The 27313-nt window shown below is 34.3% G+C and overlaps 1 protein-coding gene across 10 annotated transcripts in view; it reads right to left on the bottom strand.

Moving 5' to 3' along the window:
* Positions 1-27313, bottom strand: part of macrod2 (mono-ADP ribosylhydrolase 2) — a 668211-nt gene that overhangs the window by 6196 nt on the left and 634702 nt on the right. For all 10 annotated transcript variants that reach the window (XM_051125202.1, XM_051125209.1, XM_051125205.1 and 7 more), the window contains 4 exons: positions 26332-26394; positions 21390-21485; positions 17751-17825; positions 7817-7882 (listed from right to left, as the gene is read on the bottom strand). In XM_051125202.1, the coding sequence (XP_050981159.1) occupies positions 7817-7882; positions 17751-17825; positions 21390-21485; positions 26332-26394 (300 nt within the window). The remainder of the gene's footprint in view (positions 1-7816; positions 7883-17750; positions 17826-21389; positions 21486-26331; positions 26395-27313) is intronic.

Here is a 27313-nt window from a genome sequence, read left to right as displayed (position 1 = left end):
CGGCGCAAAGCTGCAAGTGATGGATTTGTGTTTCGAACGTGAAAAAAAGCTCTTTTTATTGGAGAAATAGAGCAGCGGCAGAGTGCCTGGATGAGGAAAGTTGAGGGAGAGCACGGGCAACCGCCACTGCCATGATTTCATTTCATTCTTGTCTCGCGGCACCGTAGAGGGAGAAATTGAAACCGAGTGCGATACGATTCAACAACGCTGTTTCCATTACCGCCCACTTCTGGAAGCAAGTCTCCTCTCTGTCCCTCGCTTGGTGTTTTATCCATATTCCAGCACAAATGGGGAGCTGGAGTAAACAAAGAATCAGAGGAAGTGGAGAAATGTTTGTATTTTGGTCTTGTTTTCAAGTAAAATATCTTGAAATTCTTTTACTTACATTCAAGATACACAGAAAAGGATTAGGACAAGTGGGAAAAAAGCTCTTAGTGATTCTGAGATCAGGGCTGCATTTAAAGTCCACGGACAGGCAGCAAAATGAGAAAGTTAAGGCTGTCGCTCGAGCGAACCTGCAACCTCAATTGAGACTTGGCTTCTTCCTGATGCTCCGTCTGTCTCTCTTTCCATGTAATAATGTCAGGGCTGAGAGGGAGCCCTGCCACTTTGGGCTCCTAATAAGCAGCGCTGATCAAAACACAACAAACCCGCCTTTGAAAAAAACGAGATGCTGGAATTTCAATCAATGCCTGCGCTCGCTTCCAACTGCTGCCCTGTACGTCAGGACATGTTGCAGAAATTTGCCAGCTCTCTAATTTAGCTTTACAGCCGACAACAGTATGAGTTCGGTCTTTCGGGAAGAGAGTCTGACGTGCCGTGAAACAAATAAAGTAGCCAGAAGCTGTCAAGCAGGAAAAAGTGTAAAAATATGACAAGGAGGATAGCTGGACGCTTGAGTCTATTTCTCAAAAAAAAAAAAAAATGTGAGAGAAAACAACTGAATTTTATTTTTCTACCCAGCAGCGAATAGACCGATTGGAGGCTTCTGATGTAATCTGACGTTAAGGTTATAGTATCATGCCATTATGATTTAAAATCCTCACAAATAACAACATACAAGTCTATATGAGCGGCCTCAAATGATGTGTTTTGGTTATTTATCCTTATTTACCTGACAGCAGTGCATTGGACACTCAATTCTCTTCATCACAGCGGCTGAGCGAGCTCAAGATAGTCTGAGCACTCTGGTTTCGATAAATTGTCATATTTTCTTTGCTTCATATGCTTCCCTTGAAATTAACTGCACTTAGGCGTAATGAAAGTTTGATGGTCTCGTCGTGTGGGTGGTATCTTTACAGTCAATGCCGGGCAACTCACAAAGCAGGGAAGACGAAACAAGTGAGCGAGGAAGATAGAGAATGGGAGGGAGGAAGTGTAGTGGGGGCAGATGTAAGTCATATTCATATTCAGACAAGCAGAAAATTAGATCCTCCACCAACCATTCACTCTAGAGATCGTGAGGGGCTTGTGGGTCTATTGTTAGGCGGCATAAATCGTCTGCGCCACACAAATAATGACCGCTCGTGTCAGGCGAGCATCAACATCATAACCCGTCCCCTCCAAATCCAACAGTGACGTTACAGACGAAGGCCAAAGCAGACGTGTAGTCGTCGTGAAGCAATCCTCAGGATATGATATGTCTACTTAATGGAAACTCAAATGGTGGTGCTGGTTGAAAGGTTTGGCCAATGCCTTCAAAAAAATTATTATGGTAATCATCAGGATTATGCACTGTTCAGAACTTAACTAAGAATGTCTTTAAAATTCTTACATTTTAACTTTATTTGAGGTGGCCAACAGGATATAATTTTAAATTAAGGGGGTAGAATTCAAATAAATAGAAATTCTCATTTAACTTTACAATTTAATTAAAAATGTAATGTTATTTTGAAAAGGGAAGGTTTGTGGTGTCAAACCAGAGGAGTCAAATATAATATAATATAATATAATACAGATTCCACAATAAATAAATAAACTAAAATAAAATATGCAGCACTGCTTTTAACATATAATATAAAATATTATATTTTAATATATAATTCTGAACTGAGAATGGCTTTAAAATTCCTAAATTAATTTTATAACATATTATTATTATTTACTTATTTATTTATTATTATTTACACAAAATAAATACAAATAAAATAATAAAATATGCAGTACTGCTTTCAACTAATATAATATAATATAAATTCTGAATTGAGAATGTCTTTAAAATTTCTAAAATGTAATTAATTTTAATTTATGAAACATTATTATTAGTAATACTACTATTATATAACACAAAATAAATAATTAATAAAATAAAACAATAAAATATGCAGCACTGCTTTCAACTAATATAATATAATATAATGTAATATAATATAATATAATATAATATAATAATCACAGAATCCACAAAAATAAACAAATTAATAAATACAATAACAATATGCAGCACTGCTTTCAATAGATAATATAATATAATATAATATAATATAATATAATAACATAATATAATAATTAATTCTGAACTAAGAATGTCTTTAAAATTCCTAAATAAATTTTATAACATATTATTATTATTATTTATTATACAACTATACAAATAATAAATCATAAAGAAAAATTAAATATGCAATACTGCTTTCAATATATAACATATTGATATTATAATATCACAGAATCCACAAAAATAAACAATTAAATAAAATAAAAATGTGCCACACTGCTTTCAGTGTATAATATAGTATAATATATCACAGAATTTACAAAAATAAACAAATAAACAAAACAAAACAAAATAAAATATGCAGCAATGCTTTCAACATTATAATATAATAATATAATATAATATAATATCACACATCACAGAATCAAAATAAATAAATAAATAAATAAAACCAATAAAATAAAACATAAAATAAAATAAACTATGCAGAATGGCCTTCGACATTGATTATAAGAACTGTTTTATAAGAACTATTTATGAAAATATTTATGAAGGATCATGTAACACTGAAAATTACTGCTGAAAATTCAGATTTGCAATAAATAATTTTCTACAATATATATTCAAATAGAAAAGTTATTTTACATTGCAATAACATTTCATAATATTACGGTTTTTACTATTTTTTGATCAAACAAATGCAGCCTTGGTGAGCATAAAAGACATCTTTCAAAAATATGAAAAATGTTACAGACCACAAACTTTTAAACAGTAGTGTATATAATTCTATATACATCAAATATATCAACAGGCACATCAACGTCTAGAGAATTTCTGTCAAACGAAACTGGACTTTATATTAGATTATTTTAGGAAGGCCACTCATTCGAGCCGCTTTAACAGAGCCAAGGCTTCTTTAGTCATTTAATTTATAACCTTTTTTCCGGCACCTGGCTTGTTTAGGTTCTCAAAGCTGTTTGACTCTTACAGTCTACCAGCATCTTAAAGCCAAACACAAACAACCAAACCAATAACCCTGGCCTTACTAAGGCACGAGCCCAACGTAATCGAACCAGTGACTCACAAAAGCACCTCGCCAGACGGTTTTCACATGTCGCTCAGGAGGTTAATGGAAAAGAACTCGACTGAAAGGAGAACAAGAGAACAAGCTTACAGCCGTCCACACGTTCACAAGAGGTTTGTTGAGTAAAACCACTCAATATTTCACAAGTCGAAGAGATTATCTATCTGTCCTTCAGTTGGAGCAGTATGTGGATAGTACGTTTGGTTTACGGAGATGATATAATGAATCAAACTCTTGCGTGATATCTCACTTTAGGGTGGTCTTCAAGCTGCGCGTTCATCGTCTAACATGTAAACAGCTGTATTTTGCAAGTGAATAGCCACATTTTAGACCAAAGTGCAGCTTTTGTAGGGTTTTGTGCGAGGTAACAGTAGAGTTCAGCTCATCATTAAAACATACATCAATGTAATTCCAGGCCTATTCACGCGTAACAACGGCGGGCAACCTTTTCAAAGAGACAGACCATGAGAGCTAATGAAGTGCTAAATGTGGAGAGCAAACTTCATTTTCATATGTAAATATTCAAAGGTTGCAGCGAGAGGGCAGACATATTTTCTCTGGAACAACATTGAGGAGAGGAAGAGAAAGAGAAAAGCATTCTGGGAGGCACTTGATTATGTGCGGGGCTTTTTTCTTCATTGCGTCGCTGTGTGATGGTGAAGCTTCAAACAATTAGAGCCAATTAAAAGGTATTGAGTCGAAACAAACCCGGCGGGGAGGGCTTCAGTGTAAATACCACAGATCCTTCTCATGCACGTTCCTCTGTGAAAAGCCAAGTGGTTCCTCTCATCTGTATTCCGCCCTCTCAAAGCGAAGAGTGAGAAATACGAGGCAGGGTTTCAACAGAGCCAAGTGGCATTGTATTACCGGCCGCATTTGCCTAAAGTTACAAGATGTGCTTTGACGAGCTGCCATTGTTCGAGGAAGAGGTCTTCTCTAGGTCTGAAAGGCTTCCAGTTCTCTCCGGGCCAAGAAGGCCATGCTTGGAAAAACAAAAAAACCTTTAAAAAGATGTGAAAAGAGAACATGGGGTCGTCTGGTTTAAGGGTCACGTTGAAAGCGCTGTGGAGAATTGAGCAGGGAGGTTTGTGGCAGATCAGTAAAGCAAATTAGCAGCGAAGGGAGGGAAGGGAACAGTAGCCTTTTTTAATGCGCGACTTGTCGATGTAGAATCCGTACGGTTAACTCGGCACGTAACAAGCACCTAAAGTGCGTTTTCACAGCAATGATTCACTCAAAAATAGAAACTCTGTCATCATTTACTCACCTTCATGTTGTTCCAAACCTCAATGGAAATTTTGTATAAAGCACTGGTTGCTATTTTCCACACATATAAATGGGAATCTTTCAAGCTTTAACAACTAATTTTTAAGTACTCTGAAGCTATATAATAGTTTTGTTGGACCAACATACCAAAATGTAGTTATTCACAGCTAAACAAACGAAAAGGCTAAAGGCACCCCGGGGTAAAAGGCACCTTTAATTTTATTTTCCTCTAAACCACTAGATGGCAGAAAAACGTGGCATAGCACTTTCCAAAACATCCTTTTTTTCAAGAAGCACGTCCAAATTTGGCTGATCCTTGACACAATCGCAGGCAGAAGCGCAAAGTTGATTCTGAACTTACTTGATCTAATATTTGACGTTTTTAAAAATGTTGTACATTTAATTAGCAAGTGAGAATCGCTAAAATGATTCAATATATTTGGAGACAAATGTCTTCTTAATGATTTTCAGTTTTGTTTAAGATAATTAAAGCAACAGTTTTTAAATAGCGAAGGAATATGTAAAATTATGGTATTTGGGGTAAAAAAAAAAGGCACCCTTGCTGTTGGGGCTAAAGGCACAATAATTAACATGATAATTAATATATGGCTGACTTTTCCATTTGTTGACATGAAATGGTTAGATTCAGATGGTAAATATCATATATTATGTTGGGTGCCCATCTTAGAGATAATCACTATGTTTATAATGAAACAATCATATTTAAAAACATAATATTAATCATATATATAATAAAATATTATATAATATTAATATTATATATTAAATTATTTTGGGATCTCCTTCAATGCTTTCAGAATCTTTACTTTTTTAAATTATTTTGTTTCTGTATTTTAAAATATATTTTTATATTAACATTTTATTGACAGTATATTTATTGAGCAAAAAGAATTCTTTTATTCATCAAAATAAGCAGAAAATGGTACAAACTTTGCTAAAGTGATTGTTTTAAACAAGTATTAACTTAGACATTATTAAAAAAAAAAAAATAAAATTATTTTAGCGAAAGTATTTGTATCAATACTGTGTGCCTTTAGTCAGATTCATAAATGAATCATTCAGACTTGTTTTGTGAACAGAAACAGCTGATTTAGTAAATTGATTTGCTCACACATTAAACAACATCTCATAAAATGACTGTCTAAATGACTAATAGCTTTAGAGGGTGAACAAATAATAATTTTTATTTTGGTGGACTATCATTTTAAAGTAATAGTTTACCCAAAAATGAAAATTGTGTCTCTAATTACTAATTACTCACCCTCATGTCGTTCCAAACCCGTAAGACCTTCGTTCATCAAACGCTCTGATTTCATCAAAAATATCTTAATTTGTGTTCTGAAGATGAACGAAGGTCTTATGGGTTTGGATCAACATGAGGGTGAGTAATTAATGACAACATTTTCATTTTTGGTTGAACTATCTCTTTAAATAAAGTGTTTAAGAAGTTGTGCATGGCAGCTTTTTCTTCTCTGCTTCAAATTACAACACCAAAACAATTCGAAAGAACAAAACGCACAAAACAAAAAGAGAAAAACAACAATAACTATGAAGGGAGTAAGAAAAGAGGGCGTCCCCTTTGCCATGACCTCAAGTGCCTCTAAACGCAGCTGTCAAAGGTAGCAGCGCCCGCTGCAAAAAATTAACGAGTGACTTAGCATAATGTAGGGTCTGCTTTTGAACCTGACACACCACCAGTGCTCTGGCATGAGATTACAATGCCAAGTTACAGCAGCAGAAAATAGGATGCAAAACCTTGTTGTGCATGTCCACCTTTAGACCTTGCTGGAAAGAGATGTGAGAACATAGAAAGCAAAGTTCTTCACATTTAGACATTCTAACAATATAAAGAAATTTTCTCTTGATCTCTCAAAAGAAACATGCATTTTAACAGCTTCTTGTAGTCAATAACACTAGTGCAATCCATAATTTCAAAATACAGTACCATGCAAAAGTTTGGGGTTTGTAAGATTTTTTGTAATATGCTTTTGAAGAAAGTCTCTGACACTTACCAAGTATACATCAGTTTGTTCCAAAATACAGTCAAAATAGTAATATTGTGAAATATTTTTTTTACAATTTAAAATATCTGTTTTCTAACACTCTAAAAAATGCTGGGATAAAAACAACCCTGGGTTGGTTGAACCCAGCGGTAGGGTTAAATGTTTAACCAAACCTTCTGGGTAGTTTAATATAACACAACTATTGCTTAAAATGACTGTATTTCTTGCTTAAAATGAACCCAAAATAGGCTGGAAATTAGCATTTACTAATATGTTCATATTATTAATAAGTCGAATAAATAATAATTAAATAATAAACATTTTTAAATTGCTTATTAATAAATGTTCACCTTTTGATTATTGCTGATGCCTCTAGTAATTATCTGTCTAATTTGTAATTTACAACCTATTTTGTGTTCATTTTAAGCCAGCTATATAGCAATTTTTAAACAATAGTTGAGTTAAATAAAACTACCCCGAAGGTTAGGTTAAACATTTAACCCAACCGCTGGGTTCAACCAACCCAGGGTTGTATTTAACTCAGCATTTTTTAGAGTGAACATATTTAAAAATGTAATCTAACTATTTTTTAGCAGCTATTACTCCTTCAGAAATCATTGTAATACACTAACTTGGAAACATTTTTATTATTATCAATGTTGAAAACAGTGGTACTGCTTAATTTTTAATTTTTTCTTTTTCAGGAATATTTGATGAATAGAATGTGCAAAATAACAACATTTATGTAAAATAGAACTTATTGTAACAATATAAGTCTTTAGTGTCACATTGTCACATACACAGAAAAAATTACTAGCCCCAAACGTTTAAAAAGTAATGCATATTATATACTTAATGTTAGGTTAAAAAAAAAAAAAAAAAAAAAATGAATTGTCTGCTGGCATGCATCTGATTAATGCACTGTTCTTTTCATTAATGTAAATGGGGTGAGCCTTACTGATTGGACATATTACAGGTATATTATTAAAACAATTTAACACATACTCTCAACTTCCATGGCATCCGAAGTGTCCTGACTATTTTCCATCTTGGTGTCTGCATTCTTTGAGCCTATTGACACAGAGAGGAGAAAGAGAGAGAACATTCTTAACATAATGGACAATAAAACAGAAAAAAAGGTTAAAACTGCTTCCAAAGAAGCAATGCTATACACAGCTCTACTTTTCAAAGTGAGTATGTCACATAGTTGGCTGTTCCTGCCAAACTGTCCATGGCTTTCTTTCACTCTCTATTTTCTTTTGTTTAATATGCATTAAAGCAGCTAAATTCTATGTGACTTTTTAATGGATTTTGTGCGCCTTTGCAAGGCGAGAGATGTGTGCGAGGGACAAAATGAATAGGCATGAGCAAAACAAAACTGCCATTATCAAATATAAGCTCCGCATCCTTTGCCTCAGCACTCTTCACTTTCTTCGTGATTTATCCTGCCTCCATATTCCTCGCACACTCCCCTGAACCCCCCCGTCTGGAGGGCTGTGGGAGGGACGAGCTCGCTGATCAAAAGAAGATCTTCAAAGCCACAGTGTGAGAGCCGTGCTCCTTCCAGCTTATTTGAGCAGGACTCCTCTTCTCCTGCATTCCCCCTGCTTTGATGCTAACAGGGTTGTGGGCCATAGGTGACTACATAATGGAGAGCACACACAATGCATTCTGGGTTCTCTGCCAGGGCACAAATGACGGTCGTATCAGGTGTGTTTGAAGTCCAGGGTCCATCAGCAGATGGTTGTGGTGGCTAAAGAGGGGTTGTGATGGTCATATTTATGTGTGAATTCATACAATGGTGGCGCCTCTGTCTGAAAGCTGTTGGTTTTCATCAAGCCTGTTCTCTAACAAAAGTTTTACATGGACAAAGAATAACTTCATAGCTTCGTAGGTTCATAATATTACAGATAAACCACTGATGCCACATGGACACTATTTTAACAATGTTCTTACTACCTTTCTGGGCCATGAACGTTTCAGTTGCATTACTGTCTATGCAGGGTCAGAAAGCTCTTGGACTATATCTTAATTTGTGTTTTACGGGTTTGTAACGACATGAGGGTGAGTAATTAATGACAGAATTTTCATTTTTGGGTGAACTATGCCTTTAATGTTTATGCTTTAAGACCATTTAGGACAATGCTATGCTCCAAACTTTGTAGGAACAGTTTGGGAAATGGCTTTTTCTATTCCAGCATGACTGTGACCCAGTGCGCAAAGCAAGGTCTATAAAGACATGGTTGGATGAGTTTGGTGTGGAAGAACTTGACAGGCCCGCACAGAGCCCTGACCTCAACCCCATCAAACACCTTTGGGATGAACTGGAACGGAGAAACTGAGGAACGGAGCCAGGCCTTCTCCTCCAACATCAGTGCCTTAACTCACAAATGCTCTACTGGATGAATGACCAATAGTTTTCCCAGAAACGCTTTTAAAATACTTCCCAGAAGAGTGGAAACTCTTGTAGGGGGACCAACTCTATATTAATGTCTATGTACTTAGGTCTATCTATCTACAGTTGAGGTCAAAAGTTTACATGCACTTTGCAAAATCTGCAAAATGTTCATTATTTTACCAAAATAAGAGAGGTCATACAAAATGCATGTTATTTAATACTGACCTAAATAGGATTTCACATAAAAGATGTTTACATATAGCCCACAAGAGAAAATAATAGTTAAATTTTTAAAAATGTTCCCATTCAAAAGTTTACATACACTTGATTCTTAATACTCATGATCCACAGCTGTTTTTAGTGATAGTTGTTCATGAGTCTCCTGTTTATCCTGAACAGTTAAACTGCCCGCTGTTCTTCGGAAAAATCCTTCAGGTCCCACAAATTCTTTGGTTTTTCAGTATTTTTGTGTATTTGAACCCTTTCCAGCAATGACTGTATGATTGTGAGATCCATCTTTTCACACTGAGAACAATTGAGGGACTCATATGCAACTAATACAGAAGGTTCAAACGCTCATTGATGCTTCAGAAGGAAACACGATGCATTAAGAGCCGGGGGTGAAAGCTTTTGAATTTGAAGATCAGAGTAAATTTAACTTATTTTGTCTTCTGGGAAACATGTAAGTATCTTCTGTAGTTTCTGAAGGGCAGTACTAAATGAAAAAAAAAAAGATATTTAGGCAAAATAAGAAAAATGTACATATCTTCATTCTGTTCAAAAGTTTTCACCCCTGGCTCTTAATGCAACGCTTTTCCTTTTGGAGCATCAGTGAGCATTTGAACCTTCTGTATTAGTTGCATATGAGTCCCTCAGTTGTCCTCAGTGTGAAAAGATGGATCTCACAAGCATACAGTCATAGTTGGAAAGGGTTCAAATAGACTAAAAATGCTGAAAAGCCTGAAGAACAGCACTCAGTTCTGTTCAGGACATACAACTGACTCAGGAACAGCCATCACAAAAAAAAAAAAAAAAAAAAAAGTATAAATTCAACTGTTATTTTCTCTTGCCGACTTCTGGATGTAACGTACCTAAACATCTTTTATGTGAAATATCTTTGTGGGAGCTGAAGGATTTTTCTTGAGAACAGTATCTATCTATCATTTCCCTTTTAATTACTATTTACAACAACACTACTAACAATGAATGAACATGGCAGTGAAACAGACTAAATTTGAAGGGTATTTTCATCAAATAACAAAAACTATGACTAAAAGAAAAACTTTTAAAAAATGGACTCTAGAACTTAGTAAAAGTTTAAAGGGACTGGATTTGAACCTGCTTCTCCTACATGAGAACCACAACCAACCACTAAGCCACAGCTCCAGGGAGGCTACAATTGTACAAACTAACCTAGATGATGTACAAAACACATGGTTGCTAAAATATCATGCACGTCGTTCTTGTCTTTGAGTTATTTAATCTGTCCTGCCCCAATGCAAAGTGCGAGGACAGTTTTAGGGCAGGCTGTAGACACAGTGCAAGAATATTAGCATTTATGCAGAAAATTTGGCTAATGCCTGGCTCTTTCAAGGACCGCTGCAATATATGAGCCCAGGGCAATAGCTAATTGTGCTGTGATAAGCCCCAGCCACAGGCTGACAGAAGCTCTCTGAGCTTTGCCTTCACATCCACAATCTCCCCTGGCACACAAACAGAGAAAGTCGCATTTAAACAGCCAATTAAAAAGGCCGTTGCCTCCACCTGTCTCTCCACCATGTAAAGCCTCTATGGATGGCAGATCAGAGGAGCTACCCAACAGGGGTCCATCGAGAGGAAAGTCACAATAGAGAGAGGAAGTCTAACCTCGCTCAAGTGATTCTACTACAAACCGACCGCTTGAGTGGTCAATGTTTTCCATTTCACGCAACAGAAAGATGGCAGTCGGGAAAGTAGTGTTGGAACAATCTAAATAAAACAGACCGGTTCAAGCTAAATACAAAAAACCCTATGAAAACAGTAGCATATAACCAAATAATTTAATTTATGAAAAGAAAAACAGTTTTAAATTAATTCATTTGTATGATTGAACTAACAGATGCTTAGTCGCATTACACTGCCCCTCAGTGGAAAAGGTAGGTCATTACTGGAAAAGCTCCACCTTTTTTTTAAAACCAGCTTTGTCACCTTGCTTAAAAATGAATACGGCAACTCCTTAACACTGGGGAAAAAACTGAGGGAGAATGAGAATAAAACAACGAATCAAAAAATGTGAATGATTAAACAAAAAAACACAAAATAGAGTCTGATTATGACTAAGTATTAGCAGTTGGCAAATGCAGCTTCCTTTGTCGTTGGGTGGGTTTTACTGAACTGAGAAGCTAGGAATGCGCAGGGCTTCATCACAAGCAACAGATGGCCACAGCGGATACTGTTGGGATTCTGCCTCAGGGCCACATTCTCCAGGAGGCTGCGAGCGACTAGGAATGGCGTCACTATCGCAGTCTCAAAAACTTGGCCGCAATCAATAGTTAATACACAAGGAACAAAAACCCAGGAGATCCAAACCCGGGCAACGTTACATGGAGAATCCTGCGGGTGTAGCTTCAAGAAGTAAACAAATAAATAAGTGAGCACAGCTCTTAAATAAACAATGATTTCTTTTGATGATTTCCTGAGTGAATATAAATTCTTATCGGAGAGGCAAAAGAATGGCTAGGAGAATGGGTGCCGTGTGATCTCATGACGGTGGATGACAGGAAATGATGAATATTGACTAATATCCAAGAGTTAAGCTGGCAAACAACTCCATTTTTGCCCCACCATGACATCAGACAGAAAACAAAAGGTTGGAGAGAGTAAAAGAACAAATAAAAAAACTGTCCAAAATGAAACAACTCAGAGCTGTCTTTCTCTCGCTGAGAAACGCTGATTGCCCACTGTGCTTGAGAACAAAAGACAATGGGAGCGAAAGTGTGTGTTCGGCTTCTCTTTCAATTTTGTCTTCTCTCAAGTTCTTCCTCACACTACATTGGCTTTAAAAATTGTAAGACCTGAAACAAACTTTATGCAATGTAAGTATGTGAAAGCAAATGTTTTTAGCTACACAAGCTCAATTTAATGTCGAAAAGCAAACTGAAAAAAACGTGAAACTGCTTTAAATGTTTATAATTAGCTTCATAAATAATAACGCATCCAGTAACAGACATATGAAGATAAATCTGTCACGTATAAACACATCCAGGCAATAACAAACAGACTACCAAAAATGAGGATGATCTCCAGTAACAAACAGAAAACAAACTCACTACAGTATATATTAGGTCTGAATAATCACTAAAAATTGCTCTTGAAGAGCTGATCACAGCATTAGCTGTACTCTGTGGAATTCATTCGATTTCAGTTTTGTTTAATGGTGACACTAAAATTAGTGGTTAAAGCACATCACTTAACACTCAAAAATATCTTCAGTACGTGATGTAACTATAAAATATACACAAGTGAACAACATGGCACAGATGCACTAGAACACTTCCATTATAATAAACAAAGATGTGTGCAAGAGATTTATTGTGTATATATTACATATTTGAGACTTCTTGTGTGTATATTATGTTATAGGGATGCACAATAATCACATTATGCTTTATCAAACTGCAACGTTTGCAATGAGATTTTTCAATTTGGTAATGAGAAGTGTTTATCAACAAAAAAGAATCTTAAAAGTCCACTGAAGTGCTAAAACACACAGCATTGTTCTATGTGTTGACGTACTGTAATTTCAACTGAAAAAGGAATACTTTTTTTAAATAGCCAATAACGTTTTGTGTATCACAGCTTGGGCCAGTGCCGCTGAGCTCGGTAAAGCCACGTTTGACCTCGTAGGTCAATCATCTCATCCATATTGCTATAAAATATAGCACTCTGTGTAGAATTCAAATGGGTCCGATGGTTTTGTGGTCTGAGCCGAATCGCACATATGATATGCTTCATGCGGTCCTGTCTCTGGACCTTGCAGACTGTGTGCGTGCTGTGGTTGTTTGCGTGACAGTGCAAAACCAGACTTCTTTTGCCCCAACGGAAAGCATTTTACACTGTCTGAATCATTCCCATACAGAAAATACTAATTCTGTGAACAAGTGACCAACTTCAGCCGCAGCTTCAGAGTTTATTTATAGTGTAGGGGCGGGACACTTTGGATTCTAGAGAGCATTTCATTGGACGGAAAGTTTGATGAGAAGCAGAAATGCAGGGTGATGTCATTAAAATCGTTGATCCATATTGGCAGAAGTTAGAGACTGTAAGTTTTGAATGCTTATATCTTGTAAATGCGAATTAAGGCTAACATAATCATACTAAAAGCCAAACAACAACAACAACAACAACAAAAAACTTAAATTCTGATTCTGTTAAATGAATGATCCACAGCTGTTTTTTTTTAGTGATAGCTGTTCATGAGTCAATTGTTTGTCCTGAACAGTTAAACTGCCCGCTGCTCTTCAGAAAAATCCTTCAGGTCCCACAAATTCTTTGTTTTTTTATTTTAGCGTTTTTGTGTATTTGAACCCTTTCCAACTATGACCTTATACTGTCCACATCTTTTTACACTGAGGACAACTGAGGGACTCATATGCAACTATTACAGAAGGTTCAAACACTCACTGATTCTTCAGAGAGAAAAGCAATGCATTAAGAGCCAGGGGTGAAAACTTTTGAACAGAATGAAGATGTGTACATTTTTCTTATTTTGCCTAAATATCTTTTTTTTTATTATTATTATTTATTTAGGACTGCCTTTCAGAAGCTACAGAAGATACTAACATGTTTTTCCAGAAGACAAAATAAGTTAAATTTACCCTGATCTTCAAATTCAAAAAGTTTTCACCCTTCATGAACAACTATCACTAAAAAAAAAAACAAAAAAAACAAACAAACAAAAAAAAAACAGCTGTGGATCATTCAGGTAACAACACAGAATCAAGCAAGAATCAAGAATCAAGCGTATGCAAACTATTGGACAGGGTAATTTTTATAAATTCAACTATTATTTTCTCTTGTTGACTATACGTAAACGTCTTTTATGTAAAGTATCTTATTCAAGTCAGTACTACATGAAAAATAACATGCATTTTGTATAATCCCTCTTATTTTGGTAAAATAATTAACATTTTGCAGATTCTACAAGGTGTATGTAAACTTTTGACCACAACTGTATAAATGTAAATAATAATAATATTACTAATTTATATATTATATATTTTTATATTATATATATTATAATATTACTAATTCAGAAATTAAATGGTTAAATGTTTTTTAATAATAGTAATATTTTTATTTTGTATTTATTTTTAATTAATAATAATAATAATAATAATGCAATTTTAGTCAAAATTTCAAGCGCTACAAACAAGACATAATTGAATAATCAATATTACATCAAGTTTGAATAACATTTTTGTTCAACATGCAGCACAATTTCCATCCTCTTTATCGACCGATGCATTAGCACATCTTGTTTATGTACTTGCAGAGCATATTTCTGGCCTTTGGTTTGCTTTACACAAATAAACTCTCATTCACCCACAACTTCTAAACCGATAAAAGCAACTGACACAGCACGAGGAATTCTTAAGGTTTCCAAAAACAACACTTTTCCTAAGATATCATACACCGATCTAAAGATCCACCTGTCCTCCAACCATCACTTGCAATAGTCTGCGGTCAATTCACTTTGACACTGTAACACGAGATTTAATCAGGCCAAATAAGTCTTGCGGTTTGCAATATGTAATCAGAAAACGACATGCAGAAACAGGCTGAACCTCGCTGGTGCGACAGAGTGAAAAAACCCCACCTTCATCAGTCAGACAGTGAGAGATGAGGAGAGAAACTCTGATTGGATTCAGAGCCACTGAGGCTCAGCAGCCGTCGCAGTAAATCTCACCTGCATGCAGGCGAAGAGGCGATATCGACTCCCACCGCAGGAACCGCAATACACCACGGCCGAAAAAAAAGGCCCTCCATTAGCAAAGCCAGACTTATTCATAGGTACCTCCAGGCTAAGAGAACTTTGTTTAATTTATGAATCTTTCACAAACTTATCGAGTCAACCGTACAGGGCCTGTTGAGGGGAAAAGCATGTGAACAAGTTGAACGTGAGATTCACCTCGAACACAATTTCAAAAAGTAAACAAGTCTAGGCACTTTACTGAGCAAACAATTTGATGTTTTTAATATTGATGCAGACTCTCACGCAGAGGGCTCCTTATTTGTGTTGCTTGCTTCCATGCAAGTCAGTCATTTAGTAGATGCTTTAATTCAAAAGCAAATCCCATGCTAACACATGCACAACCATTAGACTTTATAAGTTACACAAGCCGACACACCTGCTTAAAATTGGCAGCAGTGCCCTAATGACCATGTGCCAACAGCGTTCACAAACACTCGGCTGAGGTGTTATTGAAAGGCTGTTTGTGTGTGAATGTGAGCGTGTTTTTGTTAAAAGCACCGTATGGTGAGGTGTTGAGCTTGGCTTTACCCTCTTAAATATGTTGTATCGATCTCACCTTCTCCGTGTTTAACATCTGGTACTGCCGTGTTTGTGTGTGTGTATTAGTCTGTCGCTTGTGTCTAAATTGGAATCGTTATCCATTATCTGTGTACATAACACTTTAATCAAGTTTTGTGTACACAAATAGTGGGCATAATTGAATGAATATGTGAACACGTTCCAGGCATGCCTCTGTGTATCTATACTATTGTGTGTGTGGTTCAGTGTAGCCTCGCTTTATATAAAGACTTAATATAGCGCTTTCACTTACCATAAATAGGGTATAAAATAGGGATTTTTTTTTACATTTCAAAAAGCCAGTAAAAAAAAAAAGCTTAACCTTTAAAAACAAAAATACAGGTTTTATATTCTATTCATTTTCTGTGAGATTTTTTGCAACCCTTATAACAAAATTTGAAGAATATAATTTTAAACCCTGAATTTTTAAAATAAATTTTAATAAACATAAATTTTAAATAAAAATAAAAAATATTTTTAATGTTTTTCAAACAATTATCTTCTGCTCAGCAAGCGTGAATTTATTTGAGTAATATTGTAAAATATTTAAAATAGCTATTTAAAATAAAATTGAATATATTTTAAAATGTAACTTATCAAAAGCTAAATTTTCAGCATCATTACTCCAGTCTTCAGTGTCACATGATCCTTCAGAAATCATTCAAATAGGCTAAAGAGCTGTTTAAGAAAAAAAAAAATATTATTATCAATATTTAAAACAATTGAGTACATTTTTTAGGAATCTTTCATGAATACAAAGATAAAATGTTAGAATTTATCATTATACACTATACCATTCAAAAGCTTGGAGTCGGCATCATTTTTATTTATTGATTTATTTTTTTGGGAAAGAAATGACAGAATTGAATACTTTTATTTTGCAAGAATGCTTTAAACTGATCCAAAGTGATTATAAAGACATTTATAATGTTACAAAATATACACATTTCAGATAAAAGTTCTTCTGAACTTTCTATTCATCAAAGAAACCTGAAATAATTCTACTCAGCTGTTTTCAACAACAATAACAACATAATAATAATAATAATAATAATAATAATAATAATAATAATAATAATAATAATAAATAATAATCTTTGAGCAGCAAATCAGAATATAAGAACGATTTCTGAAGGATCATGTGACTGGAGTAATGATGTAAAAAATTCAGCTTTGAAATCCCAGAAATAAATTACATTTTAAAATATATTCAAATAGAAAACAGTTGTTTTAAACAGTGAAAATATTTCAAAATGTTAATGTTTTGCAGTAACTTTGGCTCAAATAAATGCAGGCTTGGTGAGCAGAAGAGGCTTTTTTAAAAAAACTATAAAAATCTTACTGTTCAAAAACTTTTGACTGGCAGTGTATAATAAAATAAAAAATATACTTAAACTAAAAAATATTATGAATAAAAGTAATTGTGAAAAGTACTTTAGAATGCGTAAAAAGGGTTGCAATTTCAGCTTAAATCAACCTGTCTTGCTGTAGTTTGGGCCACATATTAGTTTTATGGCTACTTAGAAACATTCAATATACTATCAGTGTTTGATAAGCTATTATTTAAGTTATAATAAATAATTTTACATTACATTATATTTACATTACATTTTAATAGTAACAACAAATACACTGGATTTATCTTCTAAAGCTTTAAAGGGACAGTCAAGACCAAAATAAAAATTGTAATCATTTACTTAAACTAACATAATTACAAATCTCTATTTAAGAGAATATATATTGAAAAATGTTGGTAACAAATAGTTTCTGATTACACTGACTTTTTTTGTCCAATGGTAACCAAAGCTAATATTCTTCAAAAAATTATTCACACTGAAAAACAACATGAGGATAAATCAGAACAGAATTTTCATTTTTAGGCGGATTATTCTTTTAAAGAAAGAAGCATACGTGGAATGTGCCATGTACATCTCTCTCTCTGTTTAATTAGGTGATCATAGTAGTCTTACCTTCCATCTGTTTTTCCGGTTCATCAGGCTGGCCTGTCTGCATCTTCTTTTCTGGGCTACCCCCTTTGTCGTCCCCTTGACAGAACGAGACAGATTAACATATTAATGGATAAAAAAAAACAATACTAATCCAATAACATTGTCCTTTCTGATTTTCTCACTTCTCAAAAAGCTCCATTCATAATTCATCCAGTTCAGAATTACCGTCCCTTTATTTCCTCATTCAGATCCGGCAGCCGGTGAGATTACAGTTATCATTTTTAATAATGGTGCTCCGAGACAAATTTGAAGCCCTGCCCTCGAGAGTGAGGGGAGGACAGCCTCATCTGAGACTGAGTAATCGATCAAGAAAATGGCAAAAGGAGAGAGCGGGCCTTGATGATGCTCATCTGTTGCCGCGCACACACACAAACGCGCATGCGAACATGGTGTATTTACTATCTGCCAAATGTAGGAGAAGTGCATTAAACTACTGGATCTTCTGCATGAAACTTAGAAGATTAAAAACACGACAGCTGTTTCTTCTGCCCTCTCGTATAGCCTCAAAGGACTGACAGCTTTTTGACAGCATACGCCTGTGAGAAAACACTACGCTGTGTTTTTGTTTTCAGTTTTTAAGTTGTCTGCGTTTAACAAGGCTGTTCGGTCACAAATAGCAGGCTCGTATTAAGACGTCAGTGCTTTGTATGTTTGGCGAGTTAAAAAAAAACAAAAACGGTTAAACACACACAATGCCAGATTTGAAAACCTGTAATGGCTTTACTAAGAGGATTTTCATGACAAATTGAGAGATTAGGAAATTCCTTGGCATCTAAGCTGCTAACCAGCCATCACGGTGGACTCTGGAGATGCTTCCAATTTCTTCGCAGAGGCTTCTTAGAAAATTTCAATCTCAGCACGCATACACATAGAAAACAATCAATCAATACACAATCAAAAAACAAAATGCTTTTTTTTGAGAGCGAAAAAATTGACTGTCACATCTTGATAACAGGAATAGAGGCTTCCAAGCAGTCAATTCCTGCAGGAAACCTGTAATGACTGACTTTAGAGGGCTGCTGATTGCCATTACGCACACAATTACATTAGATAACAATATATCACATCAAACAGCATTGCAACGGTAGAAAGACTTCATTTTAAGCATACGTTTAAAATTCTAAAACAACTAGTGCTGTCAATTAATGAACACTTTACAATAAGGTTCATTATTTAACATTAATTTACTGCTTTAGTTAACATTATTTAAGAATGAACAATAATTCTACAGCATTTACTAATCTTAGTTAATTTCAGCATTTTTTTTGCATTATTAAAATCAAAAGTTGTGCTTGTTAACATTAGTTAATGCACTGTGAACTAACATGAACAATGAACAACTATTTTCATAAACTAACATTAACTAAGATCAATAAATACTGTGTTAAATGTATTGTTCACTGTTTGTTCATATTAGTTAATACATTAACTAACATTAGCTAATGGAATCTTGAGACTCTTGGAAATTTAACTTCTGTATTCTGTAAACCACCCCTTCTATTTTTTATTATAAAAGATTGTGAATATTGTCATTTATGTTTATATTTTTTAATAATTATGTTGTATATATTTGTTAATTGAGGCAGTCCAGGTTTTTTTTTTTTTTTTTTGTGGGTGTAAATATATTTTGTTATCCTATGCTGGTTATTGTTTTTTTGCATTTGTGTTTGTTAATACAAGTTCTAAAACTTTAAATAAAATAATTAAAAACAAAAAAAAACAAATGGAACCTTATTGTAAAGTTCTACTAAAAAAATAACTAAAATCACGATTGATCCCACCTAACATTACAGTTTTTAAATATACTTTTAAATATACTTTTATATTGCAATAATTTCACATTCAATCTTCAAATTAATGTAGAAACATCATAAAGACAGTATATTTTTTATATTGGTTCAAAGTCTTTTTTTAATGACTGAAGGTAAGTATCACTGATACCAATACTACTGATGTCTCCCTCTGTTCTTTTTTTCCCTAATATTTAACCATTGACAACAGCCATTCAACATTACAGCATAATTGAGTGCTATCAATTTGTAACATTTGATATACTTTAAAAAATAACAACCTCAAATTTAAGTGAACTTCAAATCTTCAAATAAACCATTATAATAAATGACATATTTACTTGTGTCCTTCAGCAAATAGGAAATACACAGAAATTGAATAAAGTTACCAAACACTAAATTTAAATTAAATATAGATGAATGCTTAAAGCTACAAAAGTTATTGACTTCCTCTTTTTCCTTTTGTTCTTTGATTAATAGACATCACAGCAGCTGGCTTATAAGGTTATTTGGCTGCTAATACTTTTATAAAATGTGGCGCAGATCTGACATGCATGCTCGTAGTTTCATTCACGCTTTGATATGAAATGACACAGTGCGTACAACTGAAGCATGCATGCTACAAGCACAGAATAACAGCTGACGGGACAGTAAAATTAGCTTTTACTGACATATAGTCTGACCGCAGTTCACTGTTGTTCTTAAGCTGCCTCGTTACCTGTACCGTTTCTGCACTCATTTGACTAGTGCCTGGTGCTGAGGCAAAGTTGAGTGCGTGTCTGAAAAGTCTCCCGTTTGATGTTTTCGTAAAGACATTTTGCATCTAAATAAATGCAATTCTTGTCAAGAAAAAAGAGACAGAAGCAGCAGTTGTGAGTGGGGTGGACACCTAGCTCTACCCCTGCATTAACTGCATTAACGATGTTAAACTGGAAAAATAATTGCCTGCGTTAACACGCTAATAAAAACAACACATATAGTATTCAAAATTGAGAGAGCAAGTATCTGAATAATTTCTGGAAAAATATTATCCAACTACAGTAGTTAAAAAGAAAAAAAAAAACAGGAAAAAGAAAAGTAATTTTTCAGAAAAGGTTATTCATTTGTTTGCAGATGCCACAAGACTAAATTTTTTGTCTAATGACATTCATTTTTAATGGATTAAGTGTGAAAATGCACTTTAGGTCATTCTCATAAACATAATTCCTCATGAAGTGAACAAATCTTACTTAGTCCATTAGACTGATAGACTTTTGTCATCATGAATTAATTTCATATACCAGTTCCTCAGCTCTCCTTTGATCATTGTTGTTATAGTTATCAAGCCAGAAAACTTTACACATCTAATTAAACTTTCAGTGAATTCAGAGCAATTTTACTTGTAACTATCTATACATCATTACCGGCCTTATCAGTGAAAGGAATAACCAGATTCCCAATATAAAAAGTGTGATAGATATAAAGCTATAGCCGGTATTAAGATGCACAACCATCAGATTATACCGGTCATGCTAATTATTGTATATAGATATTCAGATTATCAACTTTTAAGTCAGTGTTTACACTTATTGAAGGAAAAGACACTACAAAAGGGTTATTTATGTATAATCGTCTCCTACTATTAAGCTGGATAATATGAAGTATTGTTATCATAAAATCACATCATCTTTAATGCTGTTTAATGTGTGTCTCTTTTTAATCATATAAATATCTTATACAAGGCTGTTATTTTCTGTGATCTGTCTGTATTGACGTGTTTCTTCTACATCCTGTGGGGAAAAACAGTGTGCGAATGATGTGTAAATCTCACCTGCAACTTGTGGGTCTTCTCCCTTGCCCTCTTTCTTCTCCTTCTCATTTTTGCTCTCTTGTTTAAGTTTCTTTTCTGCTGTTGGACTCGGCTCGACTAAAACCCAAAGAGACACATAAATAACATGCATCTGGGAGAATGTGAAAATGTCAATATTAGTTAAAAAGAAAAAGAAAACATTACATAGTCTGCAATGAAAGAAATATCTATGCTTTGAACAACATCACAGAGCACTGAGTTCTCTGCATTGGGTAATGTATCATGGGTTAATACGAAGAAACTCAGTATGTCCTACTTCTAGTTGAAGACATACTGTCAGAAGTAGAGTGATCATGTTTTATTAACTTTTAACAGAATATTTGCTGGATTTCTGTTATTAGTATTCTACCGTCACTGAAACTGCCTCCTTATTGCGAAGTTTAAGATTTGATTGACATTTTTACAGTGAGAAACCAAGTAAATGTGGAAACTGAATGTAAATTTTCAGTCCTTCACTCTCGCTCTCATTGAAGAAATTGCTGTAGGCGTTTAATTGATCGGGGACGGCTGGTAAAACTAGCAGCATCTGGGAGACGGAGAGCCTTTCTCTGGTACTCGATTGGATACAGCAGATGTTCTTCTGTGTGTTGTGGATTTGTATGTATGGCACTGATCATGGCTTAAGCCTTTGATTAGTCATGTCCTTTCAGGTGCTCTCAGGGTATGAACATGAGAATGTGAGTGTATGATCTCTGTCTGTGTGCGAGTTATTTAAGAAATGAGGATTAAACCTTGCATTAGAGCTGGTGGATCCTATGGGGAATCAAACCTGTTTGCCTAGCTTGTTGACATATGTGGAACTTGTTGAAACTGATAAAGTAAATTTATTTGAAATTGATCAAAATTTACATCGCTCAGCCTTCAGTAAATTTCAGCTGTCGCTTTAGTGGGCAGGACTGCATTAAGTAAGAGTGATGAAGAAACGTGAAATGTGAAAAATGAGCTTGTTTTTATAAATGGTGCATCTTCTGTCACGTGGACACGGTTTCCATTTTAATTTAACAAATAGAGTATGACGGCCAAAAACGCTCTGCATTCAGCAGTCCATTTAACACAAAAGCAATAAGCAGCGAGAGAGACTGTTACAGTGATTTTACCATGATGAAAATTGTGCTTAGGCACCAATGTGAAATCATTAAAATATAATTAAACCTAGTAAAATGAATCTCGACAAAAGCTACTCTGTCAAGCAGGCTGCCAAAATAAAAACTGTTTTTAGTGCAGCATTTTATGGTTTCTACTGTTATTTTTTCTCATTTAAAAAAAAATTTCTTCTGAAAGTTTGGTTCTTATTAAGATCTTCGTTTGTAAGCCAATAAGAGATAATGCTTTTTAATATAATGAGGTCTGTAAGATATTATACTATTTTTGAAAACCCCTTTGTCTCAAGAGCAAAATTGTCAACTATTATTACAATTTAAAATAACTGTTTTCAATTTAAACATATTTTAGAATGTAATTTATTCCTGTGATGGTAAAGCTGAATTTTCAGAAGCCATTACTTCAGTCTTTAGTGTCACATGATCCATCAGAAATCATTCTAATTGATCAAAAAGTATTTTTTATTATAAATGTTGAATATAGATGTGCTGCTTAATTTTTTCTCCCTATTATTCTTTCATAAAACTTAAGTCTTTACTGTCATATTTGTAAGTAAAAAACTTTACTGTCAGTAAAAAAATTTTGAATGGATGTCAAAAGTTTACATCCCCCTTTCAGAATCTGCAAAATGTTAATTATTTTACCAAATAAGAGGGATCATACAAAATGCATGCTATTGTTTATTTAGTATTGACCTGAATAAGGTATTTCACATATGTTTACATACAGTTCACAAGAAAAAAAAAAAAACAGAATTAATAAAAATTAATTTTTATTGTTTGTTTGTTTTTGTTTAGTGATAGTTGTTCATGAGTTGTTCATGAGTCCGTTGTTTGTCTTGAACAGTTAAACTGCCTGCTGTTCTTCAGAAAAAAATATAAATTCTTTGGTTTTCCAGAATTTCTGTGTATTTGAACCCTTTCCAACAATGACTGTATGATTTTGAGATCCATCTTTCACACTGAGGACAACTGAGGGACTCATATGCAACTATTACAGAAGGTTCAAACGCTCACTGATGCTCCAGAAGGAAAAAACGATGCATTAAGAGTCGGTGGTGAAAATATTTTGAATTTGAAGATCAGGGTATGCTTATTTTGTCTTCTGGGAAACATGCAAAAATCTTTTGTAGCCTCTGAAGGGCAGTACTAAATGAATAAATATGATATTTCGGCAAAATAAGAAAAATGTACACATCTCTATTCTATTCAAAAGTTTTCACCCCCCCCAGGCTCAATGCATAATTTTCCTTCTGCCGCATCAGTGAGCGTTTGAACCTTCTGTAATAGTTGCATACACCCTCAGTTTTCCTCAGTGTGAAAAGAAAAATCTCAAAATCATACAGTCACTGTTGGAAAGGGCTCAACTGTAATAACAATAAATAAAACTTTTTTTAAGACAACAAAATTAATATTATATTACTTTTTTTTTTTTTTTTTAACAGCAAAAAATTACAGATTACAGTTTGAAGCCCCATGGGCTTAGCATTTCTTATGTTTTATACTCAAATGTACAACAAATTTGATGTTTGAGCCAACAAATCACTACACTCACTGAAAACGGCTATAAATGAAAGGAGTGTGCAACAAGATTAAATAACTGTACATATTGTGAGATGAAATAGCACTCAGATTAACTTGATGAGTTCTAAATGATGGTTTTAATGGAGAGGAAATAGGCGACCCATTGCTTAAGACAGAGCGGTATTAAGCCGCCACTTTGGGGTGAACTGGAGCAGCTGTTTCAGCCTAATGCTTTTAATTTGTGTTTGGGTCTCTCTCCCTCCCATCTCATCCCTCTCTCTTTTAAAGGGATGGAGAGTCAGAGTATCCATCTGTGCGGTTCCAGCTAACACCTGTGTCTGCTCTGGAGTGGGATACAAGGCCGCAAAAGACATCAATTTTGCCCTCGCCCACACACACATACACACTCCATCAGATGAAAGACACAAAACAGGATTTAATGCACACGTGTCCACCCCGACTCCATCTGCGTGGAAAGCGTTTGAAGTCGCAGTTCTGAGGGACACAGACATGCGTTCACATAATCAATGGAGGAGTGGGAAGTGTGTGGGGTAGTTTGGCTATTTGTGTGAAGCTCATATCGCACCACCTGGGCAATATGGAGCCCTGGAGGCCTCCGTCCTTCACTTACAGATACCAGGACTCATGTAGTGTCCTGCAGGAAAGTCTGAGAAAAGACTTATATCATCCACACACACACTCGTAACTGCCGCCCTAATAACCAGCCGCCCGAGGACTCTTGATCTCACTGCATCCCAAGAGGAGCCCAGATTGCTCACTTTATTGCTAATTTTTTAAGTGAAAGTATTTCTGTGGTGTGGGAAAGCTGATTTCAAATATTAAACCCAAGATGTCAAAACCGTTTTATCACTTACTGTCAGTGGTGCAAGTTTTATTTGAATATTAAAATTATATTTACCTCATTTTAAAAAACATAGGTGGTAACAAATATTGTGGGTAAATACCACAACTGAACACTGATATATTTGCACATATGCATATTGTGAAACTTGTATGCTGGATATGCCATTTTCTGTTTTTAAATACACTAAAAATATTTACATATTGTGTTTTTTCTTTATATTTCCCAACACTAATTATGGTATACACTATTTCTGTTCATGTGTGAACTGATTAATTGAAAATGAGCGGTGCAAGTGTTCTTTCTTTTGCTAACTGTTATAAATATTGATATCCACCAAATAAGCATATTAAAATGATTTCTGAAGGATCTTGTAACAGTGAAGACTGGAGTAATGGCTACTAAAAATTTAGTAGAATAAATTACATTTAAAAATATATTAAAATAGAACATGGTTATTTTACATTTTAATAATATTCTAAAATATTACTGTTTTATTATATTTTTGATCATTAATATTGCCTTGGTGAGTATAAGAGACTGTGGAAATGAAGAGCAAAATTAGCAACAATTGCATTCATAAATTACAATTAATCAAGATTAACAACGATTGTAAAAATGGTTCTTCACTATTAGTCACTGATGCTTCAGAAGGAAACACAAAGCATTAAGAGGGGTGAAAACTTTTATACATGTAAGGAAAACATGTAAGGAGCTTCTGTAGCTTCTGATGGGCAGTACTAAATGAAAATTTAGGCAAAATAAGAAAAATGTACATATCTTCATTCTGTTCAAAAGTTTACACCCCTGGCTCTTAATGCATCGTTTTCCTTCTGGAGCATCAGTGAGTGTTTGAACCTTCTGTAATAGTTGCATATGAGTCCCTCAGTTGTCCTCATTGTGAAAAGATGGATCTCAAAATCATACAGTCATTGTTGGAAAGGGTTAAAATTCACAAAAATGCTGAAAAACCAAAGAATTTGTGGGACCTGAAGGACTTTTCCTGAAGAACAGCAGGCAGTTTAACTGTTCATGACAAACCAGGGACTTATAAACAACAATCACTGAACAAAAAATACAGCTGTGGATCATTCAGGTTAGAACACAAGATTTTAAGAATGAAGGGGATGTAAACATTTTAACGGGGTAATTTTTTATAAATTTTATAAATTTTTATAAAACTATTATTTTCTCTTGTGGACTATATGTTAACGCCTTTTATGTGAAATATCTTATTCAGGTCAGTACTAAATAAAAACAAGACGCATTTTGCGTATGTTAACCTTTGACCTCAACTGTATTTTTAAGAGTGTGTTAATCAGAAATAGTCAAAGTTATGCTTATGCTCACAGTTTCTGTTTGAATTTCAACCAAAAGCTAGACCGAAATCTAGGAGCAGGCAGAATGGTGATGTTACCTTTAGGTTCTTTCTTTTCAGGAGGTTTTTCCTCTTCCATGGGTTCACCACCAGAGCTCTCGTCTTTGGAAAACAAACAGAAAAACAATTACACTTGTCTCAAGAAATATCTGGACACCCAAGAGACCCACATGCACCTTAGAAGGATACACCAAGACAGAAACAACAATATGGGTGTCATTCATTTTGAAGATAAATTGTTTATTTTTCCCAAGCTTGGTTTGTTTTTCCTGCTGAAATGAGATGTATTCAGCCAGGATATGAATTTTCCTTCCGCAGTTGTGTGTGAAACAGCTTGTGTATGGAGGTCAAATTCAGACAAACTCTTTATCAGTAGGATGTGATGCTGCTTGCACACAGATATATGGTCACATATAGTACAAATATTTAAAAAAAATATATAGATTTTTTTTTATCAAATGTAAATTCATGTCCCAGTCACATTTTCTTGGTTAAATAAACACTATTTACACTATCAGAAAAATTTATTTTTACATTAACAATGTCATCAACATTCTATTCTATTCTATTTATGTATTTAGAAAATGTGAAAAATGTGACAAATTGAGAAATGACAGTAGACATAAGGTAGAGAAAAATTAAACAACAACCACAACAACAATAACAACAACAACAAAAAGGAATCAAAAGCAAATATAGATATGTGACCCTGGACCACAAAACGTAAGTAGAATGGTTTTATTTCTAGCAATAGCCAAAAATACATTGTATGTAATGCTAAAAATCATTAGGATATTAAGTAAAGATCATGTTCCATGAAGATATTTTGTAAATTTCCTAAAATAAATATATCAAAACTTAATTTTTGATTAGCAATATGCATTGCTAAGAACTTCATTTGGACAACTTTAAAGGTGATTTTTTCAATACTTAGATTTTTTTTGCACCCTCAGATTCCAGATTTTCAAGTAGTTGTATCTTAGATAAATACTGTCATATCCTACATCAATAACATCAATAA

The sequence above is a fragment of the Labeo rohita genome, chromosome 13, assembly GCF_022985175.1.
Source record: "Labeo rohita strain BAU-BD-2019 chromosome 13, IGBB_LRoh.1.0, whole genome shotgun sequence".
NCBI classification, from domain to species: domain Eukaryota; kingdom Metazoa; phylum Chordata; class Actinopteri; order Cypriniformes; family Cyprinidae; genus Labeo; species Labeo rohita.
This window is presented reverse-complemented; position numbering and strand designations above follow the sequence as displayed.